The sequence below is a fragment of the Lissotriton helveticus genome, chromosome 7 (genome assembly GCF_964261635.1).
Source record: "Lissotriton helveticus chromosome 7, aLisHel1.1, whole genome shotgun sequence".
NCBI lineage: Eukaryota > Metazoa > Chordata > Amphibia > Caudata > Salamandridae > Lissotriton > Lissotriton helveticus.
The window spans coordinates 219,869,064-219,890,479 of NC_136068.1; the positions used below are offsets into that span (position 1 = coordinate 219,869,064).

The 21,416-nt window shown below is 44.4% G+C and overlaps 1 protein-coding gene across 15 annotated transcripts in view; it reads right to left on the reverse strand.

Annotated features, from left to right (window-relative positions):
* Positions 1 to 21,416, reverse strand: part of SPO11 (SPO11 initiator of meiotic double strand breaks) — a 749,185-nt gene that overhangs the window by 181,903 nt on the left and 545,866 nt on the right. For 8 of the 15 annotated variants that reach the window (XM_078651981.1, XM_078651977.1, XM_078651976.1 and 5 more), the window contains one exon: positions 18,577 to 18,702. The exons of 5 other annotated variants lie outside the window; for them this stretch is intronic. In XM_078651981.1, the coding sequence (XP_078508107.1) occupies positions 18,577 to 18,702 (126 nt within the window). Of the gene's footprint in view, positions 1 to 80; positions 329 to 1,014; positions 1,119 to 18,576; positions 18,703 to 21,416 lie in introns of those variants that run through there. 2 more of the 15 variants (XM_078651987.1, XM_078651991.1) reach the window with 2 other exon arrangements.

Here is a 21,416-nt window from a genome sequence, read left to right on the forward strand (position 1 = left end):
CTATTGAACAAAAACAGCTATGTACTCAACTACATGATTCCCAAAGTTAGAAACTTAAACCATAACACAGACAAACATAATGATATCAAAAATAGTATTTTTTAATAAAAACAAAGATAAATCTATACAGTATAAATATACAGTTATCATGAATTATTGATAAAAAAATGATAAGTTTCCTAATTAAAGAAAACATAAATTTAAAACATGTTAGAAAGACAATGATACAAGTCCTTTCTACAGTTACTGTGGCTGTTAGGTTTGAGTCAACGCGTTTCGACACGTCGTGGTGTCTTCCTCAGGACAGTTATACTTTCAGCCAATATGTCTACAAAGAACAAAATATTATTAGTTCTTATACGTATAGTTTTTTAAAAAGATTCAATGTTACAGTTTATAGTTTCATGTTTAGACAATCAAAATTCGTGATAGATATTAGTGAACCTAAAAAGTCAATATCTAGTTCATTTTGTGATATTTGGTTCATTTCATCTTAACATGGGAATATCATTTAAAGTTCATTGTTTGACTATGAGTATTCTTTAGTACATAGCATAGTGCTCATGGTATACACATACATTGGAGGTGACGTAGGGAGAACAAGCCTTGACAAATACATTTTTTATGATATAATTTGTTCTGTCTAAGGTATTCAAACATTTCACTCTTGATATGCATTAGAGATCTGATTCACATCTTGATTTGATAACAATGATTTTTTCATATCTAACCTTCTATCTCGAGTAGATAAGTGGAACCCAGAAAAAAGTTTAAAAAAGGAAGAAAAGATAAGGGAACCTACAGAAAGGGATGACAACAAAGTTCATTCATTTATCTCTTATAAGAGTTCAAATAGTAGTTTTGACCCTACCTAAAACTAGTATCTTAGCTTCTGTTAACTGATGTATCTAATACTACATCTCTGTTCGTTGCAGTACATTTTTACATCTGAACTATTTATAAGTAAGAGCCTATTTTTATTTCCTTAAGATATTAGGTTTCCTCTAATTTTACCTGACTACGATTTTTCTTCAGGACTTGTCAGTCAATCTCTTCAATTAAAACCAGAATGATTGAGGCACCGTTATTTCCATTCTCTAAAAAACGGCATGTGAGACCTGTAGGAAAAATAATTACACATTTCTTAATCGCCCTTCTATTTTAATTTTTTATATAAAGCATGATAGAGTGCGTGATAGAGAGCGGCATCTATTCATCCACATAGTCTCTTTATGTTGTATTATCTACCTTAATCTTAAGGGTACACTGCTCCCATCTCAATCAGGCTGTGTTTCCACTATACTGTGGTTTCTCTCAATAAAACGGGTTTCTTCTCGGCTGTGGATTAAACCAACTACTTATCACAATAAGATAAGGAAGTTTTTGAACTAATATAAAAAAGTCGACTTGCACTGACTTCTTTTCTCACCTTATTAAAAAATTGGAGACTTCAAATTTGGACTGGAAACAAGCATCCTGGGACCAGTTTCGGGCAAACAATTCTTCAACCTCTGAAAAAGGAAATCAGCATCAAACTCACCTCATTCCTCAACACATTCATCACCATGGCCACATTCCCCGATCCTTGGAAACACGCAGAGGTCAGACCCCTCCTGAAGAAACCCTCCACCAACCACAGCAAACTCAAGAACTACTAACCCATCACTCTGCTTCCCTTCGGCGTCAAAGTCCTTGAGAAGGCCATCAATCCACAACTCACTAAACAACTGGAGAACAAAAACCTAGTGGAGACCTCTCAGACCGGCTTCCACGCCAGCCACAGCATGAAACCACCCTGTTTGCCGCCACAGACAACATCAGAACTCTCCTGGATCAGGGTGACACAGCGGCCCTGATCCTCCTAGACCTCCCAGCAGCTCTCTACACACTATCCCACAACACCCTTATCAAGACACCCTCAGATGGATTGCCTCCTTCGTCACAGGACGTACCAAAAGAATCTGCCTACCTCTCTTCATGTCAGAACCCAAGAACACTATCTGCGACATTCCGTAAGGTTCATCCCTCAGTCCCATTCTGTTCATCACCTACATGAGCCCCTGGCCAACATCGTCAGAACCGACGGCATTAAATAATTTCCTATGCAGAAGAAACCCAGCTCATTCTCTCACTCTCAGTAGACCCCTCCACCACCAGGACCAACATCCACAATTGCATGACGAGCATCAATGACTGGACGAAGCCCAACTGCCTGAAGCTCAACAGGGACAAGACCGAAGTGCTGATCTTCCAAAACAACACCTCCCAGTGGACGCCACCTGGTAGCCTCCCGAACTCGGACCTCCACTGACAGACCACGCCTGCAACCTTGGCATCGTTATGGACAACAAACTTACCAAGGAAGGCCAGATCACAGCAGTCGCCCCTGTCTACCTCCACGCCCATGTCACACTCTGAAGGATCTTGAGATGGCTCCATGTCGGCACCAGAATTATTCAGCACTAAAGGTTCTTCCCAGGAAAAATAGATACTACTCAGGCTAGCCTCCCACCTCCCACTGTGGGAGGTGGTATACTGAGTTCTGGCACTGACGCAGTTGCCCAAAATGTGAAAGGAAATCGGGAAGAGCCTGGCCATGATATTCCCTCAATATTTCATTCATCAATGATGAAGCTTGCTCTCTGAACTCTTTCTCTCCTATTCTCTTGGACGATTCCCTGCGAGCATTAAAATGCCTCAAATCAGGCTCCCCATTGAACCCGCCCCCTTCTTTTATTCATGTCAGGGGGTCAGAGGCTATTGACCCACTGCTTAATCACCTTCTGAATACCTCTCTCTTGTCAGCCACTGTACCTACCAAATGGAAACAGGCAAAGTTTATTACGTTGCTTTAAAAAAAAAAACAGGCAGACACCGCTGACCCGACCAACTATAGGCCAATTTTTCTCCTCCCTACTTTCTCTAAAGTACTATAGAAACATGTAAAGCATCAGATATGATCATATTTTGAAAGGAATAGCCTACTGTTTGCCAATTCTTTTGCATAATTTGGTCCTCCCTGTCACACAATTTCAGTAGCCCTCTTTATGGCCATAGATAATGGCACTATTTATACTGATAAATAAATATCTTGGTGTAGGAAGATGGCTCTCTATAGAGTGTACTAAAATGAAGGTTACTGTGCAGAAAGTCCAGCGGGTTCCCAAGTAGCTTACAGAGGCAAAAGTAGATAATACTAATGCTCTCTTTTGTAGAAGTGTGGGCAAGCACCTGAGCTTATTGGAGGGTAGTGCTAAGCATTTATTGTACTCACAGAGGCAATAAATGAGACACACTAAAAGAATAAATCGGAGACCAATTAAGAAAAAATAACACTTCTTTTTTTATATATTTTAAAACTCAAGAATTTCGTTCAAAGGTAAGTATACAGTTTTTGATAGAAATATTCACAGGTAAGTAAAATGTTCAAACCTGTGCACTTTTACACACAATGCAATCCTATGGGAGCAAAAGTCAAAGATGCATAAAGGTAGGTACTGTCGATTTCAGGGGTTGTCCTTCTGGGATCGAAATAGTAGTGGGCAAAGGTTCAAAGAACTACCAGCAGTTCTTCTGAACTATCCTGATTCTACCGGGAGCACACTCAAAAATGGGTCTCATTGATGCTGACGTCTCTCGATGGTTGCTTGGCCCTGGTGCAGTGATAATCCGGACAGAATCCTTGCTGTTGGTGTTTGGTGCAAGGCATCTGGTGCCCAGGGGGTTGGTACTGCACAGCTTCGGTTGGTCCTGGTGTCTTCACACTCGGTGGGGAGACACATTTGACATTCCAGAGCATGATTACCTTGTCCTGGTTGGCTGCGGAGTCGTTTGGGCCATGGAGCTGCAAGGGAATGGACCGGACTCTGCTTGTTGGTGCCTGTGGACTGCAGAAGAGTAGCTCTTCTACCCCAAGGGAGACTGTGGTTTTTAAAGTGCTGGCAAGCTCCCCAAGGTGTTTGCAGTTGTCCAGCTCGCAGGATGAGTCACTCTGTTGTGACTGTCGAGAGAGGGCTGAGAACGGCAGGGTTTGCACCAAAGTTCTGCTGCAGTTCTCACCAGGCAGTGACTCTTCTTCATCCTTCTTCTGTTGAACAGTTGAAAATGAGTTCTTGGGTGCCACCTAAATACTACATTTACAGGCAATTACAGTGACCTACCTGCCTTCAGGGTGTTTACACCATCTATATGACCACCTTCTGTAGAAGTGGGCATACTCTGACCCTAGAAAACTAATTCCATCCAAAACACCATGGAGCAATCTGAAAAGTGGGGGGTCCACATCAGCGGGCCCACCCTAGGGGTAGTGCTAACTGAATGTGGGCACACCTCCTAATCTAATTTTCTCTCCTGTCTTGCTGCCAAAAAGTGGGATCAAGACAGGGGGGTGGGCACCTCCATTATTTGGAGATGCCCGCATAACAAAGGGGGCAGGGCCTTTGAAGCTTCTCCCTCTGGAATGCCCATCCTGCTTGGAGGGGGTGTGAGCATTTTGCCCGGAGCATGCTTTGTTCCTGACCTCCGAGAGCAAAGGCTGTCACCTCAGGAGGTCAGAAACCTGTATATGGTGGCTGGCTGGTCGAGACCAGTCAGTCAACACTATAAGTTGGTAGGTTTTCATGGGGCACGTCTAAGGTGCCCTCTGGGTGCCAAACACCTTGGGGTGCAGTGAAGTCATCATGTAGCTGGGTAACTCCTAATGATGAGTGTCCAGCTCATGTACCCGGTTATGGCTTCCCTGCGCTCTGGAAAAATCTATGGGTGAACTTAGATATCACTGGGAAATATCCACTCCCACAGATATGCCCACACTTGGGTATAGTGCACCCTTCCTTAGGGCTGTAAAGCCTGCCATAGGGGTGCCTTATCTATGCTACATGTAGTGTTTTTCTGGCATAGCACACATGGATGTGTGCCATAACGACCTTTCAGTTATCTCTGCACCAAGACACGCCAGCTACAGTGGTAGTTTGCATGAACTTGGTCAGATGCCCATAGGGTGGCACAATTGGTGCAGCAGGCCTTAGGACCCTCTTTAGTTCCAAGGTCCTAGGTACCGGGGGTACCCATTACTAGGGAGCTACAGGGATCCTAAAGAGGTGCCAATTGTGGAACAATTGTACAGTTTAGGTATAGAACACTGGTACTGGGGACCTGGTTAGCAGGAACCCAGTACACTCTCATTTAAAGTTGCACCAGATACAAGGGCTAAACATGGGAAGTAACCATGTCAAGAGGGGCAGTTTCCTACACTGGGTGTCTGTTGATTTGGGTTATTCTTTGTACAGTAAGGCCCAATTTATACATTTGTCGGTCATAGGATTGTATATCACATGTATTTTGCTGCATCCTTAGTTATGTTGGAGGTTTCTTAGCTTGGTGTCTTAGGCCACACTTTTTTTCTAAACTACCCGTACTTTTTTAACCCCCTAGAAAGCACTGCCTCCTTTCTGAAATCTGATATGGATGACTTTTTTATTTTATTTATCTCGTTTTTGTGTTTTAGAAAGCGCGAACATGACCATCGCGGTATCAAAGCGCTATGCAGTGAGAGAGCTGGAGAGTGTTGCAGTGCGTTAAAACACATGACACAATAAGGTGATCTGTACTAAGAGTTCTCGCTCAAGGTATAAATACAATAGGATGCAAAATAAAATAAGAAACACTGTACATAGAGTTCGAAGCGCAAGGTGTGGAACAAAAGGATACAGTATAAAATAGGGTGAATGACAATTTCCAAACAGTTCTCTTAAGACACATGCTTTTTAAGTAGTACAGCTTTACCTTCCTTCTTGAAGATCCTGAGTGAGGTAATTGCTCTCTGTTCCATCAAAAGTGCGTCTGTGAGTTTTTTGTTTTTTTATTTGGGTGGTTCTAGTATTAGGGATTTAGCACTTTTCGAGTCCCTTCCACCTCCTAATAGCTTGATCCTATTCACCATCAATTGAGGACCAGAGTGATGAAGATCTTTGTGTGTTATGCAAGCCACCTTCAGTTGGATCTTAGCTTCAATTGGGAGCCAGTTGAGGGTTCTGAGTGATGGGGAGATGTGGGCATACCGAAGTGTGCCTGTTAACTGTCTTGCTGCTGCATTTATTGTTGCTTTCAGTCGGGCTAGGCTTGCTTTCGGTAGACTTCATAGTGTGGCATTCCCATAGTCCAGTTTTGACAGCACTAGCGATTATACCGCCGTTTTGAGGTCACCTAGCGCTATGAAGGGTTTTAGTTTTCTTAGCAGGTCCAAATGTAGGTTAGCTATTTTGGTTACAGCTTGTATGTGAGCTTGCATGTTAACTTAGAATCTAGTGTGATGCCTAGTAATTTTACAGAGTCGCAGATGGTTGGGGTGCCATTTAGTTATTTGAGGTTAAGAGACCAGAGTTGCGGATGCGGGGATCTAAGTGGTGGAGAGAAGCGAACAAATTCGGTTTTTCTCAGGTTAAGTTTTAGATGGTTGTGTGCCAGCCATTTCTGTGTTTTCTTCAGAATGCCATCCATGCTCCTGATATCCTCATGAGAGGAGATTTTGATGTACAGATGAGTATCATCAGAATAATTGGGGTATGTAATTACTGATATTGTTTAAGGATTTCAGTGAGTGGTTCCATATATAGATTGAAGAGTATTGGTGAAATTCTGGATCCTTGTAGAAATATCCCAGTCAACATCAGATAGGATGGTGGAGATTTTGACACTCTGTTATCGGTTCTGCAAGAAGGAGGTGAACCAGTCAAGGAGGCCCATTGTGAATTCAACATTTTTTCAGAGGCGTTTGTGGTTAATCCAGAAGTAATAGAAAACAGGGTTCATTTTGGCCAAGTGCTGTTTGTATATCAGCTGGTATAAAGACCTCTGTATTGTGACCAGACCTGAAACCTGACCGGTGTTTGTCCAATAGGTCAAAATTCTTGATGTGTTTGCATAGCTGATCGTAAGCACATTTTCTACCAATTTGGCAAGAAAGGGAAGATTGGATATTAGTTGGAAGTTGTTTAAGTCACTCTGGTCAGTGTCTAGTTCTTTTAAGGAGGGGGGATTCTTGGCCCATCTTCAAGCATTCTGGAATGGATCCTTGTTGTAGAGATGCATTTCCAATTTTTGTCCAAAGGGGAGTGATGACTTGGTATATCTCTTTCAGTAGGTGGGAGAAAATGGGGTAGTCGAAATGTGTGGTAGATTTAATTGACAGGATTGTTCTCTGGATTTCCTCCTCAGACAGATCTGAAGCTGCTCCAGAAAGCTCAGTTTTTTCCTGGGAAGGTTGGACAGTGTTGGTCAGACTTCTTACAGTGTGCTGTGAGACTGGGATTGATGGATTCTCCACGTTGGGTACTAGCTTGGCTGAAGATAGAGTTGCTTATGGTTGCAATTTTTTCTTTAACACCTTGACCGCGGCGCCGTAGCCGCGCCCTGTGCTGGACATTCCAGAACAGGGCGCGGTCGTGACGGAACCGTTCCGTCATCAGCACAGCTCAGCCGTGACTGATGACGGAACGGTTCCGTCATCAGCATCGAAGGGGTTAAAGAAAGTGGAGAAGGCGTTGCGGATGATGCTGAGTTGTTTGCAGTTGTGGGTTCTTCAAGTTTTCCGGATTGTTGTTTTATTATATGTCAAATAGTTTTATGGGTCTATTATTAGCTTAGTCTAGTTGAGATCTGATCACTGATGTGTCAGATTTTCTAATGTGTGGCCGAGGGCCTGTTCAGGATCATGGAGCACAACCTGAAAGAAAGTGACATAGCCCAGGTCTCGAGCACTTTCCAAGTGCTGTTTGTACTTCACAGAGATAAAAAAAATAATTTAACAGTCCCTTGTTGGCTGCACAATTACGAATAGCTTAAAGTATCAAAGTTGGGGATCCTCAGAGGCCGCTGAATTTGTGATGCTTAAATGCATACCAATTTGCCATTCATTTTCAAGAAGGTCACAAATAAGTGTATCTAAATGCGTTGTGCTTGTTCCCAGATCTTTCTGGGCATTCTAGACATCTTATCGGGTGTGCTGACTTTTTTTCTTTTATATTTCAGTACAACCCAAAGGGAAAAGGGCTCAAAGTCTGAAAAAATTATAACTTGAATGATTGAAAGTTTGTGAGCAAATTCAGCAGAATAACTAGCCCAGGTGGGTTTTACAAAGGCAGCAATAAGGACCTTGCTGCCCATGTCTGTGATGTTTTACAGAGTGCTAAATGTCACCTTTGATATCACTTCAGAGCGCTGTCCGCCGGGCGCGCGCTGAACTGGTGGAATGTAGACTTGTGGACTTGATCTCTGTACTTGTGGACATCCTCAGTCTCACTGGAACCCTATTTGGGCTGGGCTCAGCAGGCCTCCTTGTATGGGACTGCTTGTCAATAAAGCAGTTTTTATTAAATGCAGCCTGTTTTCCTTAAAGGAAAATAGGATGCATTAAAAAAATAAAAATAAAACGTTTTTAAGGGCAGGTAGTGGTCCACTGCCTGCCATTAAAAAATATTTTTAGAGCCAGTCACAAAGGGGAAGAGGTCCCCTGGGGACCCCTTTCCATTTGCGACTCCATTACCACCGTCTTCAAGAGGGCGGTAAATTGTGAGTGTTTTGCGAACACGATTGAAAAACATTCATACATGACTAGAGAGTCGGTAATAGGAAGGGAAAGCCCCTTCCTAATAGCGACTTGCAAAACACTATTTTGCGAGTCGCAATTTTTTGCGACCTGCAAAATAGTGTTTGTACATGGCCATGTAGGTTTTTGCGTGCACAAACGGGTCACAAACCAGTTTGCGCAGGCAAAAACTGGTTGTACCTCTAGCCCTCAATTTCCTATAACACACTTTCACACAAACTACTGAAATCCACTGCAGATCAGAAGGAAACAAGTAGAATCTATACTGAAAAATAAAACACACAAAAAGCAATTTGTAATTTTTGCGAAAAGACACTAGTCAGTTTAGTGAAAATCACATAGAAAAATACTGTGAGTACACGACATCATTAACATATTCTTGTCCACACAACTCAGCCTAAATGCTCGTAGATGTTTACTGAATATTTGGGAACCAACGGATCTGAATTATTGTTTAACACAATGGGTCACTTTTGGGCTCATGCTCGCCAAGAGAAATATTGCGCAGCGGTGGGGAGTGTCTCAGCCTCCTGAGGTGGGAGACTGGAAGAAAGATTTAGATTGGTCAATGTTCAGAGAAAAAACTGTATATGTGGCCCAAGAGTGCCCTAAGAAGTGGACCCGTGTGTGGGGCATGTGGAATTCCTATCGTGGGGATATATGTCAGCCACCACTCTCCTTTAACACTGATGACCCCCCTTCGCCCTAGACCTTCCAAATGATATCTTGTACCGATTGATCTTACATATTGTCATCTTGTGGCCTGCCTAATTGCTCCTCTGTAATGTACTTGATAAGCTGGTGTTGATTAAAAAAAAAAATTATTTAAAAAAAAAGAAACATATTATGCCTCAGATTGGATAGAAACATGCAGGGATTCTATCTTTCCTGTAATTATCTGTAGCTTGGAAAAATTTAATATGGTTGCATAAACATTTTCTTTTTGCTTATTACCTTTTCTTTTTACAAAAACATATCAGAAGAATGAAAAGTCAGTTCTCGTTATCCTTGTTTAAACTGCGGCTTATGCTCGGTGACTGACTTTCACCATAGCTGCTTGCTCTGGCTAGCAAAAGTGACCTGTTGTTACAGTTGAGCAGATGCTTCATTTATTACAGGCAATTAGATGCATTACAAAACACGTGTACCACTTTCAGTATTTAGGTACTCAGGTTGCCCATACGACGGAGGCTTATTATGCACGGAACATAGGAGCAGTCATTATGGGTCTGGATGCCTCAGTCAGATTCTGGAAACGCCTCCCCCTTTATATTATGGCGAGTGGTCCTCAGCAAAATGGTTCTGATTTGGTGTTACCTCTATGTCCTTCAGAATTCCCTTAACTGTATTCCATGTACTACAATCACTGCCTTGAATAGTCTCCTGAATTCTTTTGTGTGGGCTGGCGGGTGCAGTAGGGTGAAACTAGCGTTCCTGAAACTGGACATGGAGTCTAGAGGTTTGGGTCTACAGGACTTTAGCCGCTATTGTTTTGCAGGAATATTACAGTATGTGATGCAGTAGTGTGCTGAGGATCCAAATAGTGAGAAAGCCTTATTGGTGGAATGGGACGAAGGGGCAGGCCTCTCGAGATGTTTGATGATGAGATCACATGTCCCTGGGGGATGCTTGAAGGCTGGGGATCTGTATTTTAATGGTACCGTCCTCTCATTTAAAGATGCGAGGGAGTGTTATCAGCGGCCACCTGGCAATTCCTTCAATATGGGAAAATCTCACGCACCACCTGCAAACTGTGGGTGACTTTCCCAGATAAGCCAGAAGAATCACAAACATTGCAGTTATTGAATTTGCCCTTATATAAAGCTCTGAAGGCAGACCGCACCGTTGATGTGACGAAGATCTGGGACAGATGGTTGGCAGCGAGACCGGTGCCAGGATGTTTGTTTCCGGTCCAGGGAAGACATGGCTTGGCAGTTCGGGCTGGACTGTTCCCATGAGGCACAAGGTCAAGACTGATTTGCATGTAGCTGTGTATGAACTGGGGTGGCAAAGTGACTTAAAGAACGAGGATGGATTTAACCCAGATCTGTGACGGGGTGAGTGTCTGAAAAGTTTCAGGGCTCCATCCGTCATCTCCTTGTGATTGCTTTGTTAGCCCTAAATTTGCAGGGTATGCCCAGAAATGGGTCCCTTGCTCACTTTGCTTGATTCAAGCTATCCTGGCTGATGAGGGCTGTTAGCCTGAAACCGGTCCCAGGATACTTGTTTCTGGACCAGGGAAGACATGGCTTTGCAGTTCACGCTGGACTGTTCCGATGAGGGTCAAGACTGACTTGCATATGGCTATGTCTAAACTGGGGTGGCAAAGTGAGCTAAAGAACGATGACGGATTTAAGCCAGAACTGTGACTGGTGGTGAGTGTCTTTACAGTTTCAGCGGTCCATCCATCATCTCTGAGTATTTGTGCAGGTACGTGAGGCCACCAGCAACACCCGCTTAAAGCTCACACAGTTCCATTATCTACAACATACCTATCTGACACCTCAGCGACTGTCTTGTTCCAATGCAGCACACACTTCGGTGTGCTCTCAGTGTGGTCAGGAAGCAGAAATGTTCTTTCATATGACCTTGACCCGAATGATATTTCAGGATTATTGGACTGAGGTAATGAGGAGGCTCTGGGACGTTGCAAGGATCCATATTGAGCCTTTGATTAGGTACTGTCTCTTGGGTGTACTTCCAACCCCAAAAAACTGGGTCATGAATGCAGCACAGATTTGCCCTGCTGGGGCTTGTATTAGCCAAGTGCCGCATTGCAATACATTGGGAACACCCTGCCCCGACTAGATAAGTGAAGGATTTACTTGAGTGAATGGGGAGTAGCAGAGGAGTGACATCTCCAACAGTTCTGCACTGATGAGAATGCGGAACAAGACTTAGAGTTCTGGGTGGATATGTTGGGTAGGCCAATGATGGATGAAGAGCCAGGGGTTAACACCAAATGTTTATTCCCAGACTATGAGACCGATTCCTTGAATGTCTGAATGTTAAATATCAGAGTCTGCACCTGTAGGGTATGTGAGGGGAGGGGGGTCACCAACAAAGGTAATACAGGCAGGTACACCTGCACTCCTCCGGCGGTTGGGGGACCACTTGATTCTAGACGAGTGGTGACCTTCTACGAATAGGTTGGGCCCTACATCTCCTGCCTCCAGTCCCACTCCCGATTAATCCCCATCTAGACATGTCTATTGACTTCTCTTGTAGACCCAAGGACCTGAACCCGCTACTGCCATGGATGTACATGCCCCTTAATGTCTGTGCCACCACTGTTGATGGTTCTTACATTTTTCTTTTGGGTGGTTTATTCCAGGATATAATGCACTGTATGTTGCTAAGCTGCTGTGACACTGTACATTTTATATCATGATACTATTGGGATGGGAACCCTGACATGTAGCGCAAGTCCAATGCAAGGCACTTATACACTGTATTGCTGACTGTAAGATGCTACATGTTCCTTATTACTGAACAGTTTGCATATGTGATAACATTTAATGTACCGTACTGTGCAAATTCTTAATAAAACCAAGAAAAAAAAAGAACTGAGTGAAAGGGTGAGAGAGATTTGTATTACAGAGTGATGAAATGAGAAACAAGAGTTGGCAAAGCCAATGGGTCTCGCCTATGCAAGAGCTATTGGCATTGCCATTGTGATTTACCCATGTTGTACACCGGCATGGCTAAAAGTTACTGGTGGAGAGGAGAGTGGAGTGGAGTGTCAGATAGTAGAATGGTGAAGAGTGGAGTAGAGAGTCCTAGAGTGGAGTGGCATAGAGTGTCGTTTATTGAGATGACATAGCATAGAGTTGCGTAGCGAGGCGGACAGTGGAGTAGAGTAGAGTAGACTGGTGTAGAGTGCATTGGCGTGGAGTGTAGGGGCATTGAATTCAGCGATGTACATTGAGCATTGTACAATGCATTGGCGTAGATTAAAGTGTTGCATAGGACAGTGCAGTGGCATAGAGTGCAGTGGTGCAGAGTAAAGTGGCATGGTAGTGTGCAGTGGTGTAGAGTGGTGCAGAGTAGAGTGGCAGTGGCATACATTGCAGTGGCGTAGAGTGGAGTATTGCAGAGGGAATTGGCATAGAGTGGAGTGATGCAGAATAGAGAGGCGAGGAGTGTAGTGGCGTAGAGTGCAGTGGCAAAGAATGCAGTAGGCAGCAGCAGTTCTTTCTGAGGCGGAAGCCGGGAAGACTGCGGCGACTTTGAGAATAATATTGATTTTAAAATTGTCACATTTATCAAATTGTATTTGCTCTTTTGCACATAGCATTTTAAATCTCTTACTTCGCGCTCACATTCTCTTAAGCCACCCTTCTTTCCGAGACACCGCACAGCCGATTGGTCGCTGTTGCGGAGGTCCGGATACTCCTTGCCGCCATCTTAGGGGAAGCAGATTGTTGACGCTCCAGTTGCCCGGCCCCTCCCGCCACCACTAGTACTTATTTGGAGCTTTCGGCCCCGCGCGCCTGAATCTGGCAGCAGTCCTTTCTGTGGCGGAAGCCGGGAAGACTGCGGCGACTTTGAGAATAATATTGATTTTAAAATTGTCACATTTATCAAATTGTATTTGCTGTTTTTCACATAGCATTTTAAATCTCTTACTTCGCGCTCACATTCTCTGAGGCCACCCTTCTTTCCGAGACACCGCACAGCCGATTGGTTGGAGACTAATTTGCATGTAGCCAGGTTCTGAGCTGGGATGGTGCAGTGAGCTAAAAAACGGTGATGGATCAAGCCCTGATCTTTTGACTGGGTAGGAGTGTTCTGCTTAATTCAGATACTCTGTCCATCACCACCCCCTTTATGAATCGTTTTAGCCATCTTAGGGGAAGCGGAGTGTTGACGCTCCAGTTGCCCGGCCCCTCCCCCCCTTTTTCCATCTAGAAATGGCTGTTATTACCCGGCAGCGCAGCGGACGAGCGCAGCGGGCGCGCCGACGGCGCACAGAAGGCTCGCCAAAGGCGAGCCCGTCTGCGCTCGTCCGCGATCAAGACGCGACCGGGGCCGGTCCGCCTGTTCGTTTGATCTGCGAAACGACGGGGGTATTCAGTAGGGCGGAGATGCTTGCATTAAGGCCTGTGCCGTGTCATGATGGTCCCCCACTCTCTCTGTATTCCAGGGGCTCAGACTATGCCTGCAAAGATTGTAAATTTGTTCTTGTCAATTCTGAGTCAGGGGGGAACTACTTCAACACTCGAAGATCTGGTGCCCCTAGAGGAGCGGCACCCAAGTCCCTTAGAGCGGCATTGATCAACTGTAGATCGCTATCCAGACACGCCATTGACATCTGGCAGTCTCTTCAGGACAATAAGTGGGATCTTCTTTTTCTTACCGAAACCTGGCTGAATGAAATTACTAACCCTGCCATCACACTAGCTATCCCTGAGGGCTATAACAACATCTGTGCTAATCGATCTAATGGCAAACATGGGGGCGGGGTAGCTCTCATTCACAAATCCGACTGACCAGTTATAATCGCTTTGTATGAGCAAATTGACAACATTGAGGGACTGCTTTGCTGTATTAAGCTTTCTGCAACCATCTCTTGCTCAGGGCTTTTGATCTATCGTCCTCCTGGTTCCAGTATCACGCATCTGCCGGCCCTGGCAGATTACATTATTCAGGCCAGTACCCGTTATGCTAATTTTACAGCCTTGGGAGATTTCAATCTGCATGTGGATGATAAGACCAGTTCTCACAGCAAGTGCTTTCTATCAACGCTCGCCGCATGTAGTCTGAATCAGTTGGTGAAGTGGCCCACGCACAAAGAAGGACATACTCTTGACCTAATTTGTACTAATCTTGCTAACACCCTGGTCACTATCCCTATGCCGGTTATATGGTCAGACCACTTTCTTATTCCCTTTACGATCGAGCTACCTCAATCAGATAGGCCTACCATAATTCCTAAGACTTCAGGTAGAAATTGGAGACGTATTACTTTGGAATCACTCCAAAAACACTTAAAATATTCACAGCCCCATCCGGCACCAGACTTGAACTCTCGTATTACCAATCTTGAGAACTGTTTAGGCCAAGCAATAGAATCACTTGCCCCATTGAAGCCTATTGAAACCTATAGGTCAGAACCATCCGCCCCATGGTACTCTGACGCCCTTCGCCGGGAGAAAGCATCGTGCAAAGCTCTTGAACGTACTTGGAGGCTAAACTACTCAAGTGAGAGCAAATCTACTTATAAAGCTGCCTTAAAGGAGTATCGCAGATCTATTGTGGTACATAAAAGGGATTATCTGACCAATAGAATTAATAAAGCCAATAATGGAGTTAGAGAGATCTTTAACATTGTCAGATCATTCACAGACCCTCAAGCAATGAATAGGAGCTTGCCAGCCACCCAGTATTTCTGTAATAAACTCTCTGACTATTTTGAGGAAAAAATAGAAACTATATATGCCTCCTTCCCCACTACCAGCAGTCCCAAACAGATGGAGGAAGGGGACACTTTGACCGTGTCGTCTCACGTCCTTCTAGAGTTTGAAGCTGTATCAGAAGAAGCTACTCTTGCTGAATTACAGAAATGTAAATCCGGATCACCCTATGATCCTTGGCCTGCTAAGCAATATAAGGCTCTAGCAGCACTTCTTAATCCTTTCCTTAATTCCATCTGGAATGATTCATTGAAAACGGGAAAGTTCCCTGACAAATGGAAACATGCCTCCCTGATACCTATTCTCAAGAAACCAAACTCAGACCCGGATAATCCAAGTAACTATAGGCCGATCTCCCTTCTACCTGCACCAGCCAAGGTCTTGGAAAAATTGGCTCATTTCCAACTTACCAAATATATTGAAGCCAATGGACTCCTGCATGAGACTCAGCACGGCTTCTGGTCGGGTCACAGCACGGAGTCGGCACTGATTGAAATGGCCGACTCTGTGAGATGGGCATTGGATCAGGGATCGAGGGCGGTGTTGGTGCTGCTTGATCTTTCAGCAGCATTCAACACCGCCTCTCATAACATCCTGCTGCAAAGACTGGCTACTTTGGGAATAGGGGGTACTGTGCTGAAGTGGGTTGCCTCTTTTTTATCAGAACGCACTCAGCAGGTTTATACTCCCCCTTATACATCCCAAGCCAGACCACTTAAGTGGGGAGTCCCTCAGGGCTCCTCCTTGAGCCCGCTCCTCTTCAATGTCTATTTCACCCCGCTGGCTGAAATGATTGCTCAGGCTGGAGTTAAAACCACGTCTTATGCAGATGATATCCAGCTTCTTTTTACCTTTGAAGAGCCCACCGACATGGCTTTTGATCTTATGAAAATATGTCTTAGGAACATATCAAGATGGATGGACTCCAATTCGCTTAAGCTTAATGCGGGGAAAACGGAGGTTATGTTTTTTAACATACCATCCCCTTTGTCATCCAATTTGTGGTGGCCAGATGACTTGAGTCAAGCCCCCGTACCGAAAAACTCTGTACGGAACCTCGGGTTCGCTGGGACAACCAGCTTACCTTCGAAGACCAGGTTCAAACGGTAGCAGGATCCTGTTTTGCTAAGATAAGAACAATAAAAAGACTCATTACCTATCTGCCCACTGATTGTAGAAAAACAGTGGTTCATGCCCTGATAACCTCTCATCTTGATTATGCCAACCCACTGTATGTTGGCATTACGGCAGGGCTGTGTAACAGACTTCAAACGGTGCAGAATGCGGCAGCTAGTTTAGTTGAGGGTATTCCTCCTAGACATCATATTACCCCGTATCTTCGTAAACTGCACTGGCTGCCAGTAAGTAAAAGATGTCAATTCAAAGCCATGACATTGGCCTATAGAGTTACGCAGGGAAAAGGCTCTGCCTATCTTAAAACCTGCTTGCGTCCCTATCATAATGCCAGATCACTGCGTTCAAACTCCCAGTTTCTCCTAGTCACTCCCAGGTTTAAGCGAACCCGAAAGGGAGGAAAAACATTTGAAGTTTCTGCTTCTCAGCAATGGAATAAACTCCCTTTGTCCCTCCGAGTATGTCCATCTGAATCTCTCTTCCGTAAGGCCCTCAAAACACATCTTTTTGATCTATAATTTGTCTAATATCTGCCCACTGCTTCCAGATTCATTAGCGCCGGGACGCCCCGTTGGGGCAGCTGCGCGCTTTATAAAATACACAAATAAATAAATAGGGCAGTGTAGATTGGCATAGAGATCAGTGTTGCAGAGTATAGTGCCATAGAGTGCACTGAGATACAGTGAAGTGGCGTAGAGTGGAGTACTACAGAGTGAAGTGGAGCAGAGTGGAGTGATACAGCGTAGAGTGGTGTAGAGTGTAGTGGCATAGAGTGCAGTGGCAAAGAAGGCAGTAGTGAGGGTAGAGTGGAGTAAAGTTCAATGGCATAGACCGCAGTGTAGCAGAGTAAATGTCACGGAGTGCAATGATGTAGGGTGGCATAGAGTGCATTAGTGGAGAGTGCAGTGGCATAGAGTAGTGCAGAGAAGAGTGTAGTGGCGTAGAGTAGAGTAGAGTGCAACAGCATGGTGGTGACAATGGAGTGACATAGGGTAGAGTAGACTGATGTAGAGTGCATTTGTGTAGAGTGTTGCAGAGTATAGTAGCGTGAGTGCAGCGGCATAGAACTCAAAGGCGTACATTGCTGAGTCGTAGAATGCAGTGGCATAGATTAGAGTGGTGCATAGTAGAATGCAGTGGTGCAAAGTGCAGTGGTGCTCAGTAGAGTGTCATAGAGTGCAGTAGCATAGAATACAATGGAGTAGAGTGCACTGGCCTGGAGTAGATTGTTTCAGATTAGAGTGAAGTGGCGTAGAGTGTAGTGGTACAGAGTAAAGTGAGGTGGCGTAGAGTGGAGTGGTGAAGGGTAGAGTGCAGTGGAGTAGAGTAGAATGGCATATAGTAATGGCGTAAAGCAATGTAGAGTGCAGTGGCATAGAGTGCAGTTGTGTAGAGTAGATTAGAGTGACGTACAGTGGATTGTCATAGGGTGCAGGGGCATAGAATGCAGTGGTACAGAGTAGAGTGCATTGGCATAGATGGTAGTGGAACAGAATGCTGTGAGGTAGAGTGAAGTAACAGAGTGAAGTTGTGTATAGTAGAGTGGAGTGGCCTAGGCTGGAGTGGTGTAGAGTGCAGTGGTGAAGACTGAAGTGGTGTAGAATAGAATGGAGTAGAGTGCAGTGGCATAGAGTAGAGCGGTGCAAAGTAGAGATAAGAGGTGTAGTGAGAAATGCAGTAGAGTGCAGTCGAGTAGAGGGGAGTATAGTGCAGTGATGCAGAGTGCAGTGGCATGGTGTAAAGTGGAGTTGGAGAGAGCAAAATGCAGTGGAGTGGAGTGCAGCGGTGTAGAGTAGAGGGGAGTGGAGTGGCATAGAGGGGAATATGCATTGTGGGGAAGCACACTTCCATTAAAGACAACACATCTTTTTTTTCACCATTATATTTGCACCCATATTGTTTCACTGACAAAAGTATACAGCGCACAAACAATAATGTGTGGAAATGTCATCACCTAGTGTATTCATTTGTGTTAATCATTTTAAAATATTTGTTTCCACCACACTTCAAAATTACCCAAAACTGTGCTAAATTTCAGCTTTTCTAATTCTGAAATATCTGCACAGTTCATTTACAGACATTTAAATGTTGGTGAGTGCTACATTGTACAGTCTTCCTCAAACATTCTCCCCTCCCGAGCCACCATGATTGTCACATAAATTCTCTCACTTTGAAGTCAGAGAAAGACAAAGTAAACATCAAGCTCCCTGGAAGAGAGAGCCTAACATTAGACCTGTCTTTGAATGCACAGCAAATGTGACAAGATAAGTACAAGGTTTAGAGGCCTGTTTATACAAATTGAGCACTGGTGGATGAATACAGTAAATAGGGTTTGGGCAAAGGAAGGGAGGAACTCGAGCGGAACAGCCGAAAACAAATAGAGCCAGCAAATAGAAAAGCAAGCTAAGATGAGTTACAAACCTCGAAGCCAATTGTAAACAATGGGCGGAATACATTCCCTGGAAGGTTTTCCAAATGTCCCCAAGATGTCATTAGCAAACCACACAGTTGCACTGTCTGGTTGGCTTCGACCTAAAAAGGAGGGAACTGAGAGGGTGAGAAGAAGTTTATAGAGTGCTAGCATTTGAAGATTATAGGGCAGAAAGATGGGATGAGAAAGATAGAGTACAGGTGGATGAGGTGAGAGACAATGTACAAAATTGATAAGGTGAGAGTAAGGAGAAGAAATTAATAAAAGTACAAGATAGAAGGGGAGTAGTGAGTGATGGATGACAGAGAGAAGGGGATACAGAGAGATAGGATAAATGGAATCCTTCTGAGTGAGAGGTGAAAGAGAGCTGAGAAGATCACAAACAGTTAAACCGAGATAACAATGGCATAATTGCAAAAAAGGAAAATAATGGAATAAGAGCAAAAAAGAGAATTACCACAGAAGCGGAAAGGCAGTGATGAGTGGAAGAAAAGAGTCAACGTTTGCAGCCAGAAGCAAGGAGTGATATCATGGGTGAAGAAAGATGAAGTGATGAAAGATATGTGAGCATGTAGAGATAGGAATGAGAAGAGGAAGGTGAGAAAGAAGGATGTGAAGGGATGAAAAAGAGGAGATAGGTGAAGGTGAGTGCAGGCCAAAGCTAGATGAATATGTATGCAGGTTAGAGACAAAAGCAGGGTGTAATGAGACTCAGAGAAGAGGAGGATGTGAGTAAGTGTACTGTGTGTTGAAAGCTAGAAGGGTCAGATGTTTATCAGAGAGGAAGTGCAATTTGTTAGGTGATATTTTTTATTAGACTAACTCAAGTAATTAATTTTTTGGCAGAGGTGCACATATTATTAGTGTAGTTGGACCAGTGCTGTGTGAGGTCTCTTCTGCACCTTAATTATGGCTGTTATTTTTGCTAGGTAACTGCATGGAATAGGAGGGCCTATTTCGCTTGCTTGCAATAGGGCAAGAGAGAGCCTTTGTGCATTAAAACTAACGTGCTTTAACATCAGTTGCTCAGCATCTCAAGTCACAGGTGTATACTGAAAAGAGCTATTGCAATTGAAACAAAATTATTATGATGTGTTAAAGGATGTTTTTCTAGATTAGGCTAACTAGGCATCAGTTAGGCATTGACGCCATCTTGTTCAAAATGGTTGTTGTATCAGTCATTCAGTCAATTAGGCTTTATTTCGATATGATGCATATCTCAAAAAGCAATACATGTGCATAAAAACAATAAAAGGAGCCAATGCATAGATAATAAGCATACAATTCATACTACAAGTGGCGCGAATAATTTACATAAAAACAGGCTAAAATACATATTAAACAAGATACAAAAGCCTAGTTGATCTAATGCGCCATGCCCAGCCTAGGAATTTAGCCAAGCCACATGGAAAGAGGGGCCGCGGGTCCGTTTTCAAAATTCATAGGGCCTCGTTATGGTATCTAGTCCCAAGCTCTCTACAGAGTGGTTTCAACCATCTGCGGCGGGGAACTACATAGGCCGAGCATTCAAACAACAGGTGGGGAACTGACTCTGTCCTATTCTCACAAAAGGGGCAGAAGGGGATTGTCTGGGCCGGGACCTTCCACCTAGAAGTCAGTTTCCCAACTGGAAGTAGGCCTACCCTAAATTTGAAGTATAGAGCCCTATCCCAGGGTTTTAAGATAATATCCAGATTAACCAAAAGGAAATCCACAGTGGTCCTACACAAATTAGTAATACTGCTTCTGCCGTCAATCACCCAACTCCAGTATAACTTCTTCAAGGCTGACTTGGGGGGGGGGGGGGCAGTTCTAGTATTCCAAGCGTCTTCAAGGCCCAGGTATACAAGAAGGAGCTTGACTTCCCTTAACCAGCGGACCTTAGACCAGCCAGGCGTTGATAGAACCTCTTTTAAACCTTCTGCATAACTGGACATTTCTGGGACTCTCCAGATACGCGCCCACAAAAGAAGAGGACGGAGCCTTGCCTGGTCACAAATGGGCCGAGTACCCATATCTAGGAGAAGTGGTAGAGTTGGCGTACTGTAGGGGAGCCCCATTAAGTCCTTATGAAATTTGTTTTCTGAGCGGGACAGCTGATCCACATTCTGTACACCCCAGAGTTCAGCCCCATAGAGAGCTGCACTGACATCTCTTGCCCTATAGATGTCAAGTACCGGTGCAATGGGTTTGAGGGATGAGGCACGCTGTTCATTAAGGAGGGCCCCCACCACCCTCTTGTGGGTCAGCAGCATCTTTTGATGATGACATTTCCAACTCATAGAGTCGCAGAGACGAATACCGAGGTAATCGAACTCCTTGACCCTCTCGAGTGGAACTGAATCTAGGGTAGGTGGTTTGACGGTATGCTTCGGGGGGTTTAGGACCAGGTACTTGGTCTTCCCTGTGTTAATAACTAGTCCCCTTGAGTCACAGAAGGACTTAAAGCTAGTTAGAAGACTCTGCAGGCCTGCTGGGGTTTTGGAGATCAGGAGGGTGTCATCTGCAAATAAGAGGGTAGGTATTCTCCTGCCAGCCAGGGATGGTGCATCTGCAGGATGTTGTAGCAGATGCTCCACCACTCCGTTGACATACAATGAAAACAGAGTGGGGGCTAGAACACAGCCCTGGCGGACACCTCTATTTACAGGAATTTGTGATGTTTTTTGTCCCTGGTTACCCCACCTGATCTGCGCGAAGTTGTCAGCATGCAGCTTTATCAGCATGCTTAATAAATATGGGGGAATTCCCAGTGCATCGAGCACACTCCAGAGTTGGCTACGTGGGACCAGGTCAAAGGCAGTCCGTAGATCTATGAATGCAAGGTACA